A 20732-nucleotide genomic window follows, 5' to 3' on the forward strand; every position below is an offset into this window, starting at 1 on the left:
TATTGTTCAAGATCCAACACGTTTAATATTTTAGCACACTGAACACCACTGAAATGACAGCATGAAGTACATAACTGATTCCTACTGGAAAAAAATCAAGAAAGCACCAACATAACCAGAAGAATGTGCTGAATACTCTCACCAAAAAAAACCAACACCCAAACCCCACAACCCAAAGCACTGTCCCTAGAAAAACTACCAGCAAACTTGTAAAGTAGCCCCTTTAAGTTCCTTTATTTTTGCATTCCCCAGAGAAATGGGTATGAACAAAAGTTCAGTTGTAGGCAAGAAGTTTAGGAAAAGATGAGGCAAACTTCAAACCACCCACCCTCTATTTAGAAAAAATAAATTCTAAAGTCAGGCCTAAACACAGCAGTAATGATCTACCCACAGCAATGTGTAAGAGGCTGAAGAACTGGCAGGGCACCATTGTACCAGAATCTCTTAGAGGCAGGAACACTTTACAGTACCCTCACTCAGCTGGTTGAAGAGGCGATACATGTGACCTACACTGGCTAAATGAAAGACACAGCCACGTAAAGTGCTTTTGTGCAGAAGGAAAGGTGTAAAACATGCAGAAGTTGGAGGCCTTCATCCATAAAATAATTTTCTTCAGTGTTTCTTGCTGCATTGTTATCAAATCAGTGACAGAGGTGCATCCAAGCAACAGTGTTTGATCCTGGACATCAGTTTGCATCCAGGATTTTCATTCAGGTTTGTTGCAGGTGGCAAACACATTGTACAGACTCACATAAGGCACATACCTAAATGGCAATGGAAAATACATTGCTAGCACCCACCAGAGAAAGGGAAAGAAACAAGGCAGAGGTATAGCAGGTTTTTGTCCCCTTCGTTCTCGTTCTTTTATTTTTCACAAAGCACTATGACATAAGCTGAAAAATGTATAGTGCAACACAAAACACATGCCAATTTGTTAACAAATAAATGAGCTGCGGTCTTTTCTTTGTTGGGAGAGGAGGAACAGTTAAAATGAGGAATTTTCCAGTCATGGTTTTGCATGAAATATGACTGTTACAAACACTTTAAGCACCAATCTAAAATACTCCACTCCTCTTGCACACTGATGCACCTTAACCCTACCTTCCATGGGATAGCTTTGGGATGGCTAACTAGCAAACTGAGAAATAATTAAAACCAGGACTAATTTTTGAGTACTGAATAACCCAAATGAACAGAATACATTATAGTTATCAAAATAATGAACAGAATAGAATACATTATCGAGATTCTCAACAGCTCATTAAATGGATATATTGCCTTTGCTAACATGTGCTAAGCAGTTAGAGATGAAAATGTGGAATCATAGCTTCAACACTTCAGACATCTCTGCAGCAAATCACTACCCCAAAAGGATTGATTCCTGCCCCCAAACTCTTCAGCTTTTGTACAGATTACTTAGTGAATTTGAACAGAGTCCCTCTGAATCTACCTCTTCCTACAGCAGTCCAGCATCAGAGTATGCTGCTGCAAGGATCTACAAAATAGTCAGAACAGATTTTTAGTTTAAGATAGAATCCAACTCAGGATGTTTACTCATTCTTTCCAGACATACCATAGCCTCATCCACATTACGAATATAATCCTTTAATTTCAAGAACTTGCATTTTTTTCAAAGTTAGAACATACTATTACTTGTATTATACAGACAAATAGGTGAGCACCATTGAATGCAAGCCAAATATTTTTTTAGCAATTATAAAAATTAGATAAAAACTAAAAAATTAGATCCAAATTTTCCCTTCCTTTACATCTTCATGACTATTCAGACATCCGTGACTATTTATAGTAGACATTATAATTCTATCATACAAAGTATTAGTTTAGGTATCTGTAATGCCCATACAAGATACAAAGAAGGTAAGCCAGCCTCTTGAATTCACATATAACTAATACTGACATACACATAGCATTTCCTGACTGTTTTAAACTTCTATTTAATGCAAGAATACCCAGTTTCATACCACTGCAAAAATCCATTAAGCTTTCTCATCACTCATATCAAAATAACAGAAAATCCTCTAAAAGTATAAATGCCACACCATGCAACAGCACCTCATGTGTTGTAATAGATAAGATTTTTAGAACAGATGTGCATCACAGCCACTCTCTATTTTAAGGGTAAATTCGGGGAAGAAAAAGAGTCCAAACAGCATTTAGCAAGTAAACATAGTAGTTAGAAAGTCAGTGAACTGAGACCTCTGCTTTTAATTTATGGACCTGATTTATAATCTTACCTCCCCAAACCTATTTGTCTGTTTTATCCACTCATTGCATTCAGCCGTAAAACTAGACTGCAAGCTGTCAAAGGTAGCGAGAATCTGTTTTTTTTATCCTTACTATTAGTCCGCAGGGCATCTGGAACAACAGGGCTTGACTTTTGATTAGGTTTCCAAGGTACCACTGCTGATATAATAAACAATAATAGCCACCACAACAGCTAGGAAAAAACCAACACTCTAATTGCTGCTGAAGTGTTAGTTGTTGTCAAAACACTACTCATTGTTTTTACTAGTATGAAAATGGGTAGGCATGTGACCATAACAGAAACCTGACTAAGTATACATTTAGTTTGGAATGTAACACTTTTAGTGAATAGTACAAGCACCTACTCCAGTTATAAAAGTAGTGTCATAACTTTCAGTTAATTAATTTCCTAGTACAGTGTCATAATTTTCAATTAATTTTCTAGTACAAAATAGTAACTTTTCTTCCATTCTCCAGTCAGAAGCACATGAGTAGTACACAGCCATAAAGAAATGGGAAACTATGATGCTGCCTTCCTACCCATTACCCTACAGACCCCAAAGAGAACCAAAAAAGTTTGTTACACTGACAGCCAAGCTGATTTGATGAATAGCCATCTAAACTAGTCTGATCCTGATGGAAGAGGAAGACACATTGCTGAATGCACTGTTCCCATAATTCATAAATAGAGTTTCATTTCTTTCTGTATCTGTGACTTTCAGTGCCTAATACAATCTCTGTTGTTACATTTCTATGTTTTCTTTCACTTTGCCTTGATTTATATCTCTTCTCTACATTTTAGTTGGGATTGCTGCCAGCCTAAACCATACTGAAAAAGAAGTTGGAATTAAGGACCAAGTATTTTTTAGCTTTCTCTGGCAAACTCTGCTGTGGCCAGAGCACCTTCATCATGATGAAATGGGCATATTCTTTGGAAACAAATAAAAGACAAATATTCATCCAGGCGGACACAATCCTATCATGCCCTGAAAAGGAAAATTACTGTAATTTTGGAAGCCCTAATTCTCTGATTCTGAGGTTCTGCATGATTAACTTGCAAAATTAACAAATATGCTCATTTCAATTTCCAGGAGATAATTTTCCAAATATGTATGCTTTTATTGTAGTACTATCTCCCCTGCAGTGATGCACCTGCAACGAATTGCCACATGGGGGAGGGAACAAGAGGAGGAAGAGTTGAAAAACAAACACAGAATGATGGCTACAAAATGAAAGCCTATTTGCACCTTCTATCTGTATTCTTTAAAAGTACAAAAGCAGAGGAGAAGTAGTCTCTCAGAATTGCCAAATGAAGTTCCCAACTGATTTTACATATATCTCTCTCTATATCTATATATCCATATATCAATATATCAATATCTCAGACTTGGCAGAGAGAAAGAATACATTTGTACATGTGCAGGCAAACATCCATCAGATACATACTCTGTGCTAGAATATACCCTCTTATTATAAGAAGCAGCACATTTTTTGAGATCGGTTCCTTTTCTTTGTAGAAGTGTAAATCAATACTCAGAAAGCTATTAGAATTTAACCCACTGAATTCAACCTGTAGACTCAGGATACAACACTTCCAGACTCAATCCAATGTAGACAATAGGGCTACGACCCACAGTACTTTTGCTGTGTTTGGTAAAGATTTGGTGAAGGGGCAGGACAGCAATACAATCTGAATGTTCTCTCTACCACAGCACTTAATGTTAAGTGTTAGACTTAATGCTAAATATCTTGGCTTTTTCAAACTAGACAGATTAAATGTAGCAAGGGTGGAAGGAACTATATATTCAAACCAGGTGTTCTCTCAAGTACTTCCCACTGGGGGGGAAAGGGACTTTTAAATTGTAGCTGTCAAGTTTTGTACTGCAGATGACTTTTGTTATGCAGCTGCCCAGTTTGCAGTGAGTGGCCTTTGAAGGCACTGTGTAAAGCACTCTGGAACAAGCCTCCTGGAATTGCTGAGAGACAACTCAGACAACAAATGGAGCAAACCTCTTCAGCAGGGCCAAGATTTCACCCTGATAGACAAGGACATTCTTAGCCACTTTAACTTTTACAATTTGTGCAAGTATTAGTTTAATATGAACAAAGTACTTGGTCTAAAATATTGCAACTTCCATAATCAAAAACATTTTTAGACACTATCTCTACTGGAGTTATTCTATTAACAATAAAATCATATCAGAGTTTGTGCAAGGAAACAATTCAAAACTGAAAGATGACTGAGTTCTGCAGGAGTCATGTTTTATTCAGACCTGCAGCTATAACAAACAATTGAAAAATGTATTTGATGAATAATGTCTTTCCTCAGGCATTCTGGAATCTCATAAATAGTGGTGTTAAACAGCTACAAGGATCTTGATTAACAGAACCAACTGTTCCATTTTTTCCAATGCCTCCAATGAATATGGTAACCTAGATAAACTCCAAAATAGAATGAGACAGATAGAAAGAGGAAAAATTATATGGGTAAAAATTTCCACCTATACAAAGGTCCACCAGGTCTACGTATCATAAAGTCCCATTTGTATATTTCATATGAGGAATTAACTGGAAACAGTGTAATATACAAATCTTATCAAATTGTCACCTTGTGACCTATATGAGTTTATTGCATGAACAGTTAGCAAAAAGAATCACAGAATCACAGAATCACTAAGGTTGGAAAAGACCTGTAAGATCATCAAGTCCAACCTTAAAAAAAAAAAAAAAAAAAAAAAAAAAACACACAAAAAACAAACCACAACACACCAAAAACCAACCCACCCAACACCACACAGCACCATGCCCATCAAGCTACATCCCACAATGCCACATCCACACGCTCCTTGAATACCTCCAGGGAGGGTGACTCTACCACCTCCCTGGGCAGCCTGTTCCAATGTTTCACTACTCTCTCAGTAAAGAACTTTTTCCTAATATCCAGCCTGAACCTCCCCTGGCGCAACTTGAGGCCATTTCCTCTTGTCCTGTCACTAGTCACTTGGGAGAAGAGACCAACACCCACCTCTCTGCAACCCCCTTTCAGGTAGTTGTAGAGAGCGATGAGGTCTCCCCTCAGCCTCCTCTTCTCCACACTGAACAACCCCAGTTCCCTCAGCCGCTCCTCATAAGACTTGTGCTCCAGACCCCTCACCAGCTTCGTCGCCCTTCTCTGGACACGCTCCAGCACCTCAATGTCCTTCTTGTAATGAGGGGCCCAAAACTGAACACAGGATTCGAGGTGCGGCCTCACCAGTGCCAAGTGCAAAGGTACAATCACTTCCCTGCTCCTGCTGGCCACACCATTTCTGATACAAGCCAGGATGCCGTTGGCCTTCTTGGCCACCTGGGCACACTGCTGGCTCATATTCAGCCGGCTGTCAATCAACACCCCCAGGTCCTTTTCCTCTGGGCAGCTTTCCAGCCACTCGTCCCCAAGCCTGTAGCGTTGCCTGGGGTTGTTGTGGCCAAAGTGTAGAACCCGGCACTTGGCCTTATTGAACTTCATCCGGTTGGCCTCAGCCCATCGATCCAGCCTGTCCAGATCCCTCTGCAGAGCCTTCCTACCCTCAAGCAGATCAACACTCCCTCCCAACTTGGTGTCATCTGCAAACTTGCTGAGGGTGCACTCTATCCCCTCATCCAGATCATCAGTAAAGACATTAAACAAGACCGGTCCCAAAACCGAGCCCTGGGGGACTCCGCTTGTGACCGGCCGCCAGCTGGATTTCACCCCATTCACTACAACTCTCTGGGCTCGGCCATCCAGCCAGTTTTTTACCCAGCAAAGAGTGTACCTGTCTAAACCACGGGCCGCCAGCTTCTCCAGGAGAATACTGTGGGGAACAGTGTCAAAGGCTTTGCTGAAGTCCAGGTAGACAACATCAACAGCCTTCCCCTCATCCCCTAGGTGGGTCACCTGGTCATAGAAGGAGATCAGGTTGGTCAAGCAGGATCTGCCTTTCATGAACCCGTGCTGGCTGGGCCTGATCCCTTGGTTATCCTGCACGTGTCCCGTGAGCGCCCTCAAGATGAGCCTCTCCATAACCTTCCCCGGCACCGAGGTCAGGCTGACAGGCCTGTAGTTCCCTGGATCCTCCTTCCGACCCTTCTTGTAGATGGGCGTCACATTGGCAAGCCTCCAGTCGTCCGGGACCTCCCCTGTTGACCAGGACTGTTGATAAATGACGGAGAGCGGCTTGGCAAGCTCCTCCGCCAGCTCCCTCAGCACCCTTGGGTGGATGCCATCAGGCCCCATAGACTTATGAGTGTCCAGGTGGCATAGCAGGTCGTTAACTGCTTCCTCCTGGATCATGGGGAGCCTATTTTGCTCTCCATCCCTGTCATCCAGCTCAGGGAGATGGATACCCTGAGGATATCTGGTGTGGCTGTTAAAGACTGAGGCAAAGAAGGCATTAAGTACCTCAGCCTTTTCCTCATCCTTCGTGACAATGTCCCCGCCGCATCCAGTAGAGGATGGAGATCCTCCTTGGCTCTCTTTTTGTTGTTAATGTATTTATAGAAGCTTTTTTTGTTGTCCCTCACGACCGTGGCCAGGTTGAGCTCTAGCTGGGCTTTCGCCTTCCTAATTCCCTCTCTGCATGACCTAACGAGGTCCTAAGTGCTGGCTGCTTGGCATACTGCCTTTCATACCAAATCTACTTTGGATATTATCCCTGTAACTCCTAAAACACATTTTTGTTAGCTTTGAGAAATGAAAACTTTGTAGTCCTGCAGAATGTTGTTAGCATTGAGAAAACAGATGTGTGACTATTGATAATGTCTTTGTGGGCTTTTGTAACACAAAATAAATATTTTAGTGACAGAGCAGAGACAAAAATTTCACCAGAGATACTTTTGAGAAGGTACTGAACACATGAAAATCTAGTTTCATGTGGAAGTATCAAACTCAAATACAGCCTTGGTAGCACAACTAAGATGTGTACCACGCCTCTACATATGTATGATATTTACTCATTAGATGAAGCAAGATTTTAAGAAGACTCCATGAAGCCCTTTCCCTAAGCAATGTTCCATTTTCCAAGTTATGTTTTAAAATATTTGTGTGCATGTGTGTACATACACATACACTATCTTCATCTACAAAACTATATAAATATATACACAGAGAGGCACACTTGAAAAAAAATTCTATAAAATGTATACTCCACCTGTAAGCTAAAGCAAGGCAAGGAACCACCAGAATTTACTTTGTGTATAAAACCCAAAGACTAGCTATTAAAAACAAATATTTTCTGACACCATATATGTGACTTTGTATTAATTATCTAACAGTCAAAATTTCCTCCAACACATAGGCCCCATATTATGAGGGAGAGAAATAATCAGTTCATCTTGAACACGGGAAATAAATGCTATCTTTGGAAAACTTTTGCTACACCTGTTACTGAAAATTAGATGATCTTATTTTTGAGATCAAATATCTTTTTGTGACTACTGATAGGTAACATTATAAAGATGACCCATGCTCATTCTATGCTTTAGACAATCCTGAAAGTGTGACAAAAGGAAAAGGAAACAAGATTCAGGGTTGAGCAGTATAAAGCTAAATAATTGGAAGAGACAAAATTAAGTTTTCAACATATGCTAGAATCACAAGATTTCCTGCAAGAAACTAATTAAAACAATAATAAAAAAGCTGAAGGAAAATATAATGTATCCAAGATTTTTAGACCAGCTATTCTGACACTTCTTTTTCAGGGTCTAGTCCTGAATTTAAGTGGTTATATACTATTAGACTACCAGAAGACTGAAATGTATGCTGTATCTTCTTCTTATCAGTATGTTACCGAAAAGCGTAACCAAGAAAACTCTCCAAACCAAATGATAGTTTAGAAAGCCGACATTGGTTTATTGCAGCACTGGGTGCATGGGGGATTTTTCCTCCTAGCATGCACACCCAGTTGAAATCATGACAAGTATTTGAACAGTTATCAAAGTTAGTTACGCCTACTGGTCCCACCCCTATTGGTTAGCATCTTTCTTACTTCATCTTAAAGATACAGTTCTCTTTTAATTCACTGTGCATGCCCAGAGAGTAGGGGGCTTATTTGGGTTGGGGGCTTTTCTAGCTGGGAGCTGTGGTTTTTAACATTATAATGAGGTAGGTCAGCCTTAGGACACCCATTTGGGGCATTTTACTGACTTTGCTGTTTGGTATGTAAACAATACCAAGTCTCAAGGCTGTATATCAGTCATTATCAGGAGACCCAGAGGCTCCTCCAAGGTGCTATATCTCATTATACTGTTTATCTCAAGGTAAACAACATCAACATAACCCAATAAAGCCAGTCACCACAGCCAGCCCGTTTCCAGAAAAACTAATGCATATTTCAGTTTATGTGACGCAGTAGCTTCTTAACTTATCTGCACAAAGTTTGCACAAAAGGGTCTGTTCTTTGTATGCTAACTAAATTGTTTAAGTCTTTGGTATCGAGTAGTTGGCAAAAATTTGAAAATTTAGTATCAGCCTTCATGTCAGCAGACACTTATTCTAAACAGAGCCACTGCTACTGTCCACAGTTTTCTGCTCAGAAATTGTTACATTTTGCAAGGTGGAGCATTAAAATCATTATTACATCCTTTTAAGTGAATTTTACAGGGAAATGAAAGAAGAGAGTTCCACTTAAAAACTGATGTTGTGATACAACTTCAAACATATTATAACAAATATCTGTCAACCCTTATTTTGTAATTACAAGGCACTCAATTTGTCACAGTGGATTAAAAGCTTCTCTCCAAGAATAAAAGAAACCACTTGATGACCTTTCAACAGACATCAAATTCCACTCTGTTACCCATGTGCAGAATTCAATAACACCTTTTACTGTAGCATATTTTCTGCAAAGGCCCCAGGCTTGTGTCAAATGCACCAGGAGAGGGAACATACTTCCCTGGATAGACTAACTCCAACAGTTAATTAACCTCTAGGAGAAGTGCCTGCCTTTAGCTTCCAGTTATTTGTTTCTCTTATTTCTTCCTTTATCCCATTTATCACTTCTGACCCTAAAAAAGTTAGAGCTATGCCTTAATAGACTGCATTCTCCATGCATAAAAATCTTAGGCTTTTTAAGCAAACCACTTCTTTGTCTTCTTTTTGATGAACTACATTACAGCCACAGATGCTTTGAGGTGTACCTTCTCCTGCGTGGGCTTACCCTTGGGCCACAATCCCTTCAGAAGTACACCTGCTGCGGCACAGACATAACCACGGCCACAGATGCTTTGAGATGTACCTGCTCTGATGTGGACTTATCCACGGCCACAGATGCTTCAGGGTATCCTGCTCCCGCATGGACTCATCCACAGGTCACAGTCCCTTTGACTCGAGTTCACACTGGAGTTTCAGCCTGTCCAGTACAGCAGCACAGCAACAGCAGCGATGCCCTGGCCATCTGCCAGCCCAGGTGCATGGCCATTGCTGTTATCAAAATGTTCCCAGGCACAGCAGAGCAAGATGATAAGCAGTATGGCAGTACAGCAAGCAGCGAAAGCAAAAAGCAGACACTAACAAGCACTAGACTCTAATATACAGTAAAGCAAGCAAACCCCATGGGAAGCACAAATCCAAAACACAGCCCCATACTAGCTACTATGAAGAAAATTAACTCTACCCCAGCCAAAACCAGCACAGAGCTGATGGTGCCTTTATAAGGACTTCACCTCCAACCTCCAATATTAACTCTTCTCTGTTCCCTTTCTAAACTCTTGACTTTTCCTTGAAGACATTCAAACTTAAAAATGTGGACATAAAAGTTGTGCATAGTATTATAGCATCAGTCTCATCAATTTTGTACTGACAGTCAAAATGACCTCTTCACATCCTTTTGTACATTAAATTGAAACGTAAATCATCTTAGCCATATTGTCTCAAATCGCTTTTTCACCAGGGTTAATAGGTAACTTTCAAAGTCAGTGTTTTCCAGTTACTCCCCAATATACAGATTTGCCCAGCATTTGGCTTAATTAAAACACACTTTATTTAGAATAGATTCAGATTTTCAAGTGGTCTAACTCACTCTTTAGGACTGATCTGACTCATTACCATTCTACCAATCCCTTGTAGCAGTCACTTTTTTTTTTCATAAGCAAGGTTATATTTACTTCAGTATCACTGATGAAAATAATCAAAAGGTAGAGTTGACATCCAGTGAAAATTCACTGAAAGCTCTTCAGTTTACTGTTTCTCTATTGATGACTGCTTTTTGTCAGCTACAATTTCTTATTTAAATTAGCTTTCAGATGTGCTTTTAAGTACTGTGTATTGTTGATCTCTTAAATCCTAATAGGAGCAATGTAACATTTTGTCCAATATCCTTCAAAATTACTAACACCAGCTGCTTCAGATAAAGGTTTAAGCCACTATAAAAACTAGTTATGTATCAACGTGCTTCCAGTCCAACACTTTCAGTGGCTAACTTATCCATGATATTCAAAAACATATAAGCTTTAATAGCACTTCTGTTACTATAGCTATTCATATTATATATATACTAATAACCACTCTTTGGCTTTTTTAAACATATTACCACAATCTTAGTCTCCATAATGTTTTACGGCAATGAATTTCAAATGGTATGTATCACTGTGTGAAAAATATAATTTTATCAATTTTGAATTTTCTACGGTTTAGTTTCATTATATCTCAGGTTCCAACAGTATTTTACTGCCAGAAGAGATTAGATCCAAAGCTGACATCTCCCAAACATTTCTAAGACACAGAATGCTACAAAATTAATTCATTTGGCTCTTCAGAAAGCTATCTGAATATCTTAATTCTGCAATATAGGTCCCTTAATGATCCAATGAGCCTACTCTCTAGCCTATTGCCTGCTTTTGCATATGTTCAGAATATTTTGTTATTTATTCATGGTTAGCTAGTCACCCCTTAGACTTGCTCTTAGCTCTCCTGATTATTTTTGTACATATACTGCCTGCTGTAGTTTATGATAATTTTATTGGACTCCATAGAGTTGGTTTCTCCATTTTCTCAAGGCTATTTGGCTCCAATGATCTTGTCATGCAGTCATTGCAAGCTCAGTCTAACCTTTTTTCTGCACGCTCTGTATGCATCTACAAAACAATGACCATCAATTTTGTGCCCCAGCTGTTTAGAAATTATTATGCATATCTGTATTATAATATATGCATGTATTATTCCTGCACACATAGGCATACCCTGACTTAAAAAGAAAATGTTAACTGTTCTCACCAAAAGGTGAGTTTTATTCCAAAGTTTTTTTGTTGGAATATTACTAAAATTTATGAGTAAACCTTCCACAAATGAAACTTAAACCACTAGAAATTACACAGTGTGCTTTATATCTTTAAAGTTACCAATATTAAAATTGTTACAATTAATTTAATTAATGGACTGCTACTTACCTCTAATATTTGCATTTAGAAACGGTCAAATAATTCTGAGTTTACTTTATGTTATTGTGGTGTGTTGACCCTGTCCAGCAGCTAAGCACCACACAGCTGCTTGCTCACGCTCCCCCTCCTCCAGCAGGGTGGCGGAGAGAATAGGAAGAGAGAAAGCAAGAAAACTTGTGGGTCAATATAAAGGCAGTTTAAGAAGTGAAGGAAAAAGGGAAAAAAAAACCCACCCAAAAAACCAAGGAATGCAAAGGCAATCACTCACCACCTCCCACAAGCAGACTGATGTTCAGCCCGTCTGGTAGCAATGGCTACCTTCCAAAAGAATCCCTCCCCTCAAGTTTTTATTGCTGAGCGTGACACCATATGGCATTGAATAACTCTCTGGTAAATTTGCCTCAGCTGTCCAGGTCATGTCCCCTCCCAACTTCTCGCTCACCCTCAGCCTACTTACCACAGGGAGAGGCGGCAGAATGGGAAAAAGAGAAAGCCTTGACATGGCAGGTACTGCTCAGCAATAGGCAAAACACTGATGTGTTATCAACACTGTTTTAGCTACAAATCCAAAACACAGCACCAAGGGCTGCTATGAAGAAAACTAACTCCATTTCAGCCAGACCCAGTATGATAAGACACTGTAAAACATAACTAGACATTATCAAAGCTCCAACTTCAGTGAGATACTGCCATATTTTGCTGAAGTGATGTCTCTTGCCTGGTTTTGGCATTGCTCATCAGCCTAAATCATGTACTGATTTTTTGCAGTTTCATTTAAGGGACATGCACACCGCTCCACTACACCTCCTGGTCTGGGAGACAAGAGATAGATAACATTTTGGTTTCTACACATTCCTGACACCTCAAGGGCTCAGTACCAGTAAAGGATAGCCAATACCCCTGCTTGTGCTCAGATCCGTATTTTGTCAAAGCAGCTCTAATCCAAATTCTTTTACAAATCAAATAGCAGCATCCTGTGATCTTCTCAATAACCCAGCTGTTTGCTCTAGGGGGTTTTGAAAATTCATTTGACTACTTTGACAACAGAAAGTTTGACTGCCTTTGAATCTGCTTTCAAAGACAAAATTATATGGGTCAAGCTATTGCCCATGGAGTATTCCGGTTAGCTTTGACAGTGATGGATACCTTTCATGACCATTTCCGAGATCCCTTACGCCTGCACTTCACAACCGTCCTTAATGATGAATGAGTCATCTGCAATGAATGACAATTTTCCAGTACTCTCATCCCCAGAGAAATGGCATTATCATCACATTTTCTTGCTATAATTTGTCAGACTGAAAAATACACAGTCTTTGTACTAGATTATTTATTAATGTAATAACTTGAACAAATACTAAGTTATGTGTTCTGAAATGCGGATGGTAAAAGATATCAAGTTATTAGGTACCGTATACTCTGTTTTCCTTACTTTAGGAACCGTAAATCTTACTCTAATGAAAATGCAATTTGGAGAAGACTTTTGATTTTAAATTGGTTCGGATATCCTAGCTGAGCCTTGAAGAAATACACAACTGATTGATTGTTATAAAATAAAGGGATATTCAAAGCTGTATTTTGAATGTAAGTCTTGTTCTCACCACTCACAGGAGTGGATATTTTATTTGCTTAGTGAGGGTTTTTTGCTACATAGTTACATCTTCACTGATTCAACAGGAACTGAAATAGTCCGGCAAAAAGACCCTTTGGAAAAAGTCATCCAGTCAAGTTTGCACTTTGTGAGAAAAGGTCTCATCTTCGGCCTCAATTCTTGGCACTGATTACTCATTTCTGGCAGATCAAATTGAATTTAGCTTAACAAATAACACAAGCTTGGTTCAAAATTATTATTTCCACTACTGTAACAATGAAGATCTTCAGTCACAAACCAGGACCTCTCGGTGCCTGTGTTCTAGAGAAACAAAAAAAAAGGACTGCATATAGAACAAAATGTTTGACATCTAATCAAAGAAGGCTATAATCTAGATATAAACCATCAAATAGAAAGAAACATGGTAAGTACAGAAGCATGAGAATCCCAGGAACAATGAGAAAATATTGATGACCTTGGTAGGCACCATCATTAGAGAACTTGAGTCTTGTGTTTTGCAAGTATCACAATATCACAGTATTTGCAGGTATCACAGTAATGACTTCTAAGAAGAGTTTTTAAGGAGAACAAGCTGCCTAAGTTTTCAGAAATGTTAATGGGGACCTCCTCCCAGGCTTGCAGGGCAGGAAAACAGAAAGCACAAAGGTACTTTTTTTAAAACAGACAAACACGTAAGGGAACCTGAAATATCATGCCACTTGAGAGGACAAATCATCTTCTGCTATGGGGGGCAACAGCTTTTATTTATTTTTTATTTGCACATGGATGGAGATGAATACACCTTTCTAATAGGTTACAGATTTTACACCTGTGGTATATTTCAGCAATATTTATCCATTGTCAGTATGAGTCAAAAAGGGTAATTAGTCACCAGGGACTGGTAGGAGGCAGTACATTAGTGGTGATGCAGTGAGAGAATGTTTGTGTGCATGTGTACACATAGTAGAAGGGTGGGAAGATGACTGTGAAGTGTTACAGAGGTGAATCACAGTACACATATAAAAACCTACTACCCAAGGCAGATCACGTCACACACACAAAAAAGGAATTACCAGATGGTAGCAAGCAGTATTCTCCATTTGCTTGTGCATTCTTCAACTTTGGGAACTTCATGCATGTTTATGTTTGCATTTGTGATCTTTATAAATTTGGCTGCTTCAGAAGGTACCTAATTTTCTACTTACGGGCTGATTCAGCACCATTTGTATGGTTCAGGTGTGCTGCCCGTGGAACACAGGGCATCTTCTCTGAATCCTGCAGTAGCTTCAGAAATACCTTTCATGAAATAGGAAAAAAATAATTTAGAATCTGTTTTCTAAAAACTACTTTTTTTATATCTATATATCCCAAACCATCCAAACTGTCAGATGTTAGTAGTGGCTGCTGTAGCCACCCTGCTGGCATATGACTATGAAATTGGTCAAGCTCTCCAGTGGAGGAATCCTGGGGATAAGGGGAAAGGAATAAATGCCAATAGATGCCAAATCACCTATACAAAACATTGCTGGCCCATGCACACTACTGTTTGCAAAGACTTTTCAATAGACTGTCTGCCCTTGATTGACATTTTATGCTCCTAAGTTGTAGCATATGTTGGAACTCAGTTACTGCAGTTTTTACCAAGGGCATGTTGACAGCTTCAAGTCTTTTCTAGTTACAGTATCAGAAATCTGTGGGCACAACTGGAACTGCTACCAAAGAATTCTAGTTGTACCAGTACAACTAAATCTAATGTACAAATCAAGAATCCACAGAGCTCTGCGAAGTGTCCATAGATTTATGCAAGCATGTGGGCAATATGTGGGAAAGACATTTAAAGAACAGTGCAATCATCAGGCACAGTCAACATTAACAATGTCCTGTCTAATACTATGGACAGGACTAGGCAACAATGCATGTTTTGCAGCAAAACCTTTAGCATGCATACCCCAAACTGGGAGAAAATTATAGGGTCGTGTTACCTAAAATCACTGTGGGAAAAACTGAAATGACTTTTTTATAAAAGTAACAATCTAAAAGTCTGCACTAGAATAACATTGTAAGGGATGAATCTTCCTAATCAGGGGGACACACATCAGAAGGGGGTTAAAGATAACATTTAAAAAAAACAGCAGAATTAACCAACTTTATAATCATGAGATCTATTTAAATGGTATATACACTTGGCCAAATAGATTTGTGTTCAACCTACTACTTCTTGCTTAATCCTGTTTCTGTCCACATGAAGTCCTTTGAATTTCATAGAGATGTATTTCACTTATCAGTCCCTCAGCCTTGCAGAAGCTTAGAACAGCTTTCATAGCGAGTCGGTTATTAACATGCACCCCACTCCTTGTAAGCTCAAATGGAAAATAAAACTAACATTTTCTTATCTTAACCTGAACTGCAACTTAAGCAGTGATCTAGGAACTTCAGATAAAAAGAAAGACAAGAAAAATTAACAGAAATTACAGCTACCACAAGCATCTCTAATTGAACAGCAAAAGTACAGCCAAGTTTTGCTTTCTCTTGATGAAAGCCTTCTCTTGCTTTCTCTTCTCTGTTTGGCTTGCACTGCAAGACTTAGATTATAACCACAGTGTGACTTTCAGAAATCATTAAGAAACTATTTATTTCTTCCCACAAAAGAACCTGATATCAGCTATAAGAAAAAATCCCTTGTTTCCAAGGAGCTCATATGATAGACAATAAAAACCAGTCAATTTGAAGTAATTTATAGTTGTGGAAAGATATTTCTTCACTTGCTAAGGTCTGACTGTTACATAAACCATATTTTGCGTAGTCAATATAATTGCCATTTAACAGTGGTTATTGATTGCATTTGTTACCTGCCAACTTTCTGGGAACATATTTGGCCATTAACAACTGCAAGGCCAGAAGAAATTAATACCTCCTGACATTTCTGTATTAGACCCTGGAGGGAGATCCTGACTGCTCAAAGCCACATTCTAATTTGTTGCCTTCCACCTGCTTGCTGATGGCTCCTCTGCACACCAACTCTGCCAAGCAAACCAAACTAAACTGAACCAACTAAAGTCACAAGGGAACTGCTCCTCTCTGGTTAGGACGAAGGCTACACTACAAAATGTTGCCTGCATATACTCAGTTCAGTGTCAAAATTCCTGCTGGCGTTGCAGACAGACATTTTCTTCTTTAATCCCATTATGTCACTTGAAGAGAGGATGTAACTATGCCTTAAAAAAGGAACAAAACCACCAAACACTTTTCCAATACATACCGTGTCTACTGTAGCTTCACTGACACAGCTATTCTGATACAGCTATAAAGGCAGAAGGCCACCTGCATTGCTCATAGTATCCAGGCAGCTCTCAAACATCCCATTAAGAATGGGAATCATTAGGGACCATATTGTACAGAAGAAATGACAATTTATCTAATATTGCACAGGATATTGTGGACAGAAGTAGTATTAGCCTAGCAATGTTATTAGCAGAGTAAATAGCCTCCAAAACACACAGATCTGGAAAAGTCAGGATTAGACACCATGACAGAGAGACAATGTGGTCTTGCCATACCTAAAAGACTGGATAAATTCAACAAGAGCAGGTGTCTTCTAGATTTCAGCAGAGCATCCCTTTCCCTACATGCCTTAGCAATTCCTGCTTAATTTCTGCTTTGCCTAGCAAGTCCATATCTGACCAAGGACTTGTCTAGATGGCTGTCTGTAGGGGAATCTGAGGAAACAGACATTTCCTGCACCCCCTCTAAGCTGTACTAGGCAGCTACTCCATGATTTCTTCCTGATTCCTTCTTTGGGACAGCATCACAAAAACAAGCCTTGTTCACTGGTACAGTGACATAGTATCCTTGACACCTCACTGCAGAGCATGGGGACCCTGTCACACCTTAGTTATCATTCCTAAAACACATCTTCACCTGAAGGGAAAAAGTGGGTGAAAGAAAGCGAAAGCAAAGAGGGGGAAAAAAACAACAACCACACCTATAGACAGTCCTTTATCATCTAAAACCACTGACAGGTATTTTAGCAACATTTCTAAGCCCTCCTATCCCACAAATCCCATGTATATCCCACATATTTTGCAGTGGGAAGGTGTTAATTGCTTGAATTGCTTGCTGTCAGTTCATTTGCAACAAGCACCTGCAAGAAGTGTAGTCAAAATTGTGAGTGGTAACATACTAAGTAATTTAAAAGCCATATAAAAGTCCCTGAAAAGTAAGCAGCACATGGAATTAGGATCACATGGAAGCAGCGTTTAACATTTTCCCAGCTGTTTTTGTAGACCTTTTCACTAGGACAGGCAGACTCCTATGAACATATCAGCGAGCACAGAGCAGTGTTAAATACTCATTGTTCCATACTTGAAACACTGGTAACACTCAACCAAATACTGAAATCTGAAAATCTCCCTTTTAAGAAATATTCATCTTCCACTTCAGAAATGTTTACATTCTGCATAATTCAGCATCATTGAATTTTCTTCAGTAACTGAGCAGTATATCTGGCAAGAATCCCTGGGAAGTTTCTAAGTTTTAAACCTACATATGTAATCCATATTTTACTGTAAATAACTTCCCTATGTAGGAGCCAATTTTCCTCTCACTACATTGTCTATTCACATTGTGTTTGTATTTTCTTCCAGGCAGTCCATGCTTAGTATAGCCTTCTGTAGCTACGGGCGTGTTTCACTAAGCAGAACGATGCAGAAACAATCTTCAAGCCATGCACTGTGGATGACTTGACTGAGGAACTTTTGCAAGCAGGTCAATGGTTATCCGCAAAATAAGAACACTTCTGACTGTCAAACTTAGACACACACACAGACAGAGGGAGACAGACACGTGGCAGAGCTGAAAGCCACAGAAAGAAACTCTATGCTTTTGAGGAAAGTGCTTAAAATGGGTGAGGAGTAGCATGGCTCACTTCCAGCATTGCCCCTGTGAGCTTGCTCCACACCAGGCACTGAAGGACCACCTCAGCCACTCTTGGGGATGGAGAGAGCAAGTAGTCCTGCTGGCTGTTGAGAAGAACTTCCCTACTTGCAAGCAGCAGCCACTGCCCTGGCTGCTTCTTTCAAACCACCAGATTGTCAGCAGGTATAGGAAGTGCTTTTTCCCTCTAGGAAAAAGGTCTGGCCAGATGGCAATACTACAGTGAAATAGATTAATATGATTGTGCCATTATTAGATGTTGTTAAAGCACTCTCAACAAAATCGAATCTTATTAGAAGCTACATAATGTAGCTAATGTTTTAAGGCTAAAATATTTCAAGGAGGTATATGGCTTTTCGTGGGAAGTTTTGGGGCAAACTCTGGTCACTTAAAGAAAGAGAATTTAAAGTAGTACTCCATTAACAGGTATTTCAACACATCTTATTTTACAGAGGTGTTTCAATGGTTTTGTTCTCTCCTCAAAGCAAAGCAAGAAAGTAATAATCTTTGAAACCTCCAGAGTTGCCAGAAAGTGAAACATCATCCTTAAGTTTACGCTTAATTTAATTAACCACCCTTCTATACTCCTTTCGGTTCTGCTAACACTCTTTGGATTACAAGCATTATAAAGTATACAAATACAAATGGTTGGAAAAGGTATTTAAAACCTAAAACGATACAAATATAAGATTAGTGAGATCTGAAACTGTCAGGAACTGATTTTGTTAGAACTTCAAGATTGCTTTGAAGTATGAACGGAAGCCTGGTTTTCCTTGAAGAGTAAGATTTTTAGAGAGTGCGAGCGTCCCTCAGACTGAAAAAGAATAATGGCAAGTGTATGAGAGAACAAAAATAGGATAAAATAAAAATTATAACACCTTTCTTCCTTTAAAGTCGGACTTCTTTGTTTCCAGATTGAATTGTTTGAATAGACTAAATAATAGCGCTATTATGTGCTATCCATTTAGTTGCCAATGCAAAGAGGCTTTTGATAAGAAAATGGAGGACTGAGGTTGAAACAACAACTAATGATGAGATACAGAGATGACAGAAATCAGCCCAAATTAATGCATTAAGTCTTCAAGCTGAAGAGTGATACATCAATATCTAATACCACCTTTAAAGCTTGTTTTAACCGTCCCTGCAGAAAACAACCAAAATTAAGGTCTCAACTGAATAACAGATGCAGCACATTGAGGAAGCTTCCTCATATTCCATGACAACTTCACATTTACTTTACAGATGCCAGATATGCAAAGTCCTATGATATCCCACAGAGACATAATCAAAAAAGGTTCTCAATATATACATTACCTCAGAGTCTATAAAGTTTGGCAGTGAACAATGTTCTTTCTTATAGCATGTTAGTCACCTTATCTAATTTGAAAGACAATAACAAATTTTCAGTAAGCTTTTTCAATAAGCTTTTGACTTGCCTTATAGAACTGTATAGCAGGAATGTAATTTACTTTACAGAATTATGTACAATGTTCATTAAACTTGTATGATTTATTCCCACCCACCTTGCCATAGTAAATGCTTGCCACACTAGCTTTATTTACCATGGTCACTTATAAGAGAAACCCTGAAGAGGTGCTTTTTTTTTTTCTTTGTAAGTAACTCAATTGTATAGAGCTTAACTTCAAAGGAAACAACATACTTGCTGGTAGATCATTCTTTGGACTGCAGTTTAAAAAGAAATGTGCAAAACCAGATCCTTTATGTTTGTGCAGGGTCCTAAAAACCTATGTAGCAAATCAATATAGTCCCAAAGATGTCTCCCAGTGGACCACTTCAGGATATAGCAGCTCCACGTGGTGGTGTATTGGTTCAATAAATTTCATGAACAATTGTCATTTTAGGTTTACTTGCATTATTGGGGTTCTATTTATATTTTTTCCACTGATTATATAAAATTAACAATTCTAAACTTGCAAAACAAACCTGCTGGTGCAGTTTCAAATATCTGACACCATTAATTCCCATATGTATATCTCACGCAACAAAAATAGAATACATAAGTGATGTCTGACAGGCCTTAAAGTGTATCATCTTCATAAAACAAGGAAAGATAAGCATCTTCCCTGGGGGATCTTGTGTTCCAGCTGACCACAGTACTACATCATATCATCTCATACATTTCAAGGGAACAGAGGGAGAAGTGATACACCCCTTTTCTATACTAAGTATTTATTGCTATATATAAAAGAAAAAATCACTCTACAGGAATCTGCATTTCATTATTTTTGTGGTGGTTTTGTCTAACATATATTAAATTTTCTGTTAGAAAACAGTCCAACCTTGTCTGTCTTTATAGGTAATCGCTGGTGAAATCAGTTTCACAAAGTGATACTGAATGAATTGTGCCATCAAATAAAAATAGATGCATTTTGTGCATCAGAAAAAATACTGACATTAGTCTTCTTATCATCATTTGAAGAAGTGGAAAAATTATATTTTCAAAAAGATCTATAATAGAGAATTTGAACAGCGGTGGTTTAGGGAACCTTGATATTTATAAGTTACAGGCAGGATAAAAACAGTCCAA

At 38.9% G+C, this 20732-nt stretch overlaps 1 protein-coding gene across 1 annotated transcript in view; it reads right to left on the reverse strand.

Moving 5' to 3' along the window:
- The window catches only part of ABCA13 (ATP binding cassette subfamily A member 13), a 203041-nt gene that overhangs the window by 79423 nt on the left and 102886 nt on the right, over positions 1-20732 (reverse strand). The window contains exon 35 of the mRNA XM_059815467.1: positions 14458-14548. Coding sequence (XP_059671450.1) covers positions 14458-14548 — 91 coding nt within the window. The remainder of the gene's footprint in view (positions 1-14457; positions 14549-20732) is intronic.

This window comes from Gavia stellata, chromosome 3 (genome assembly GCF_030936135.1).
Source record: "Gavia stellata isolate bGavSte3 chromosome 3, bGavSte3.hap2, whole genome shotgun sequence".
In the NCBI taxonomy this organism is placed as follows: Eukaryota; Metazoa; Chordata; class Aves; order Gaviiformes; family Gaviidae; genus Gavia; species Gavia stellata.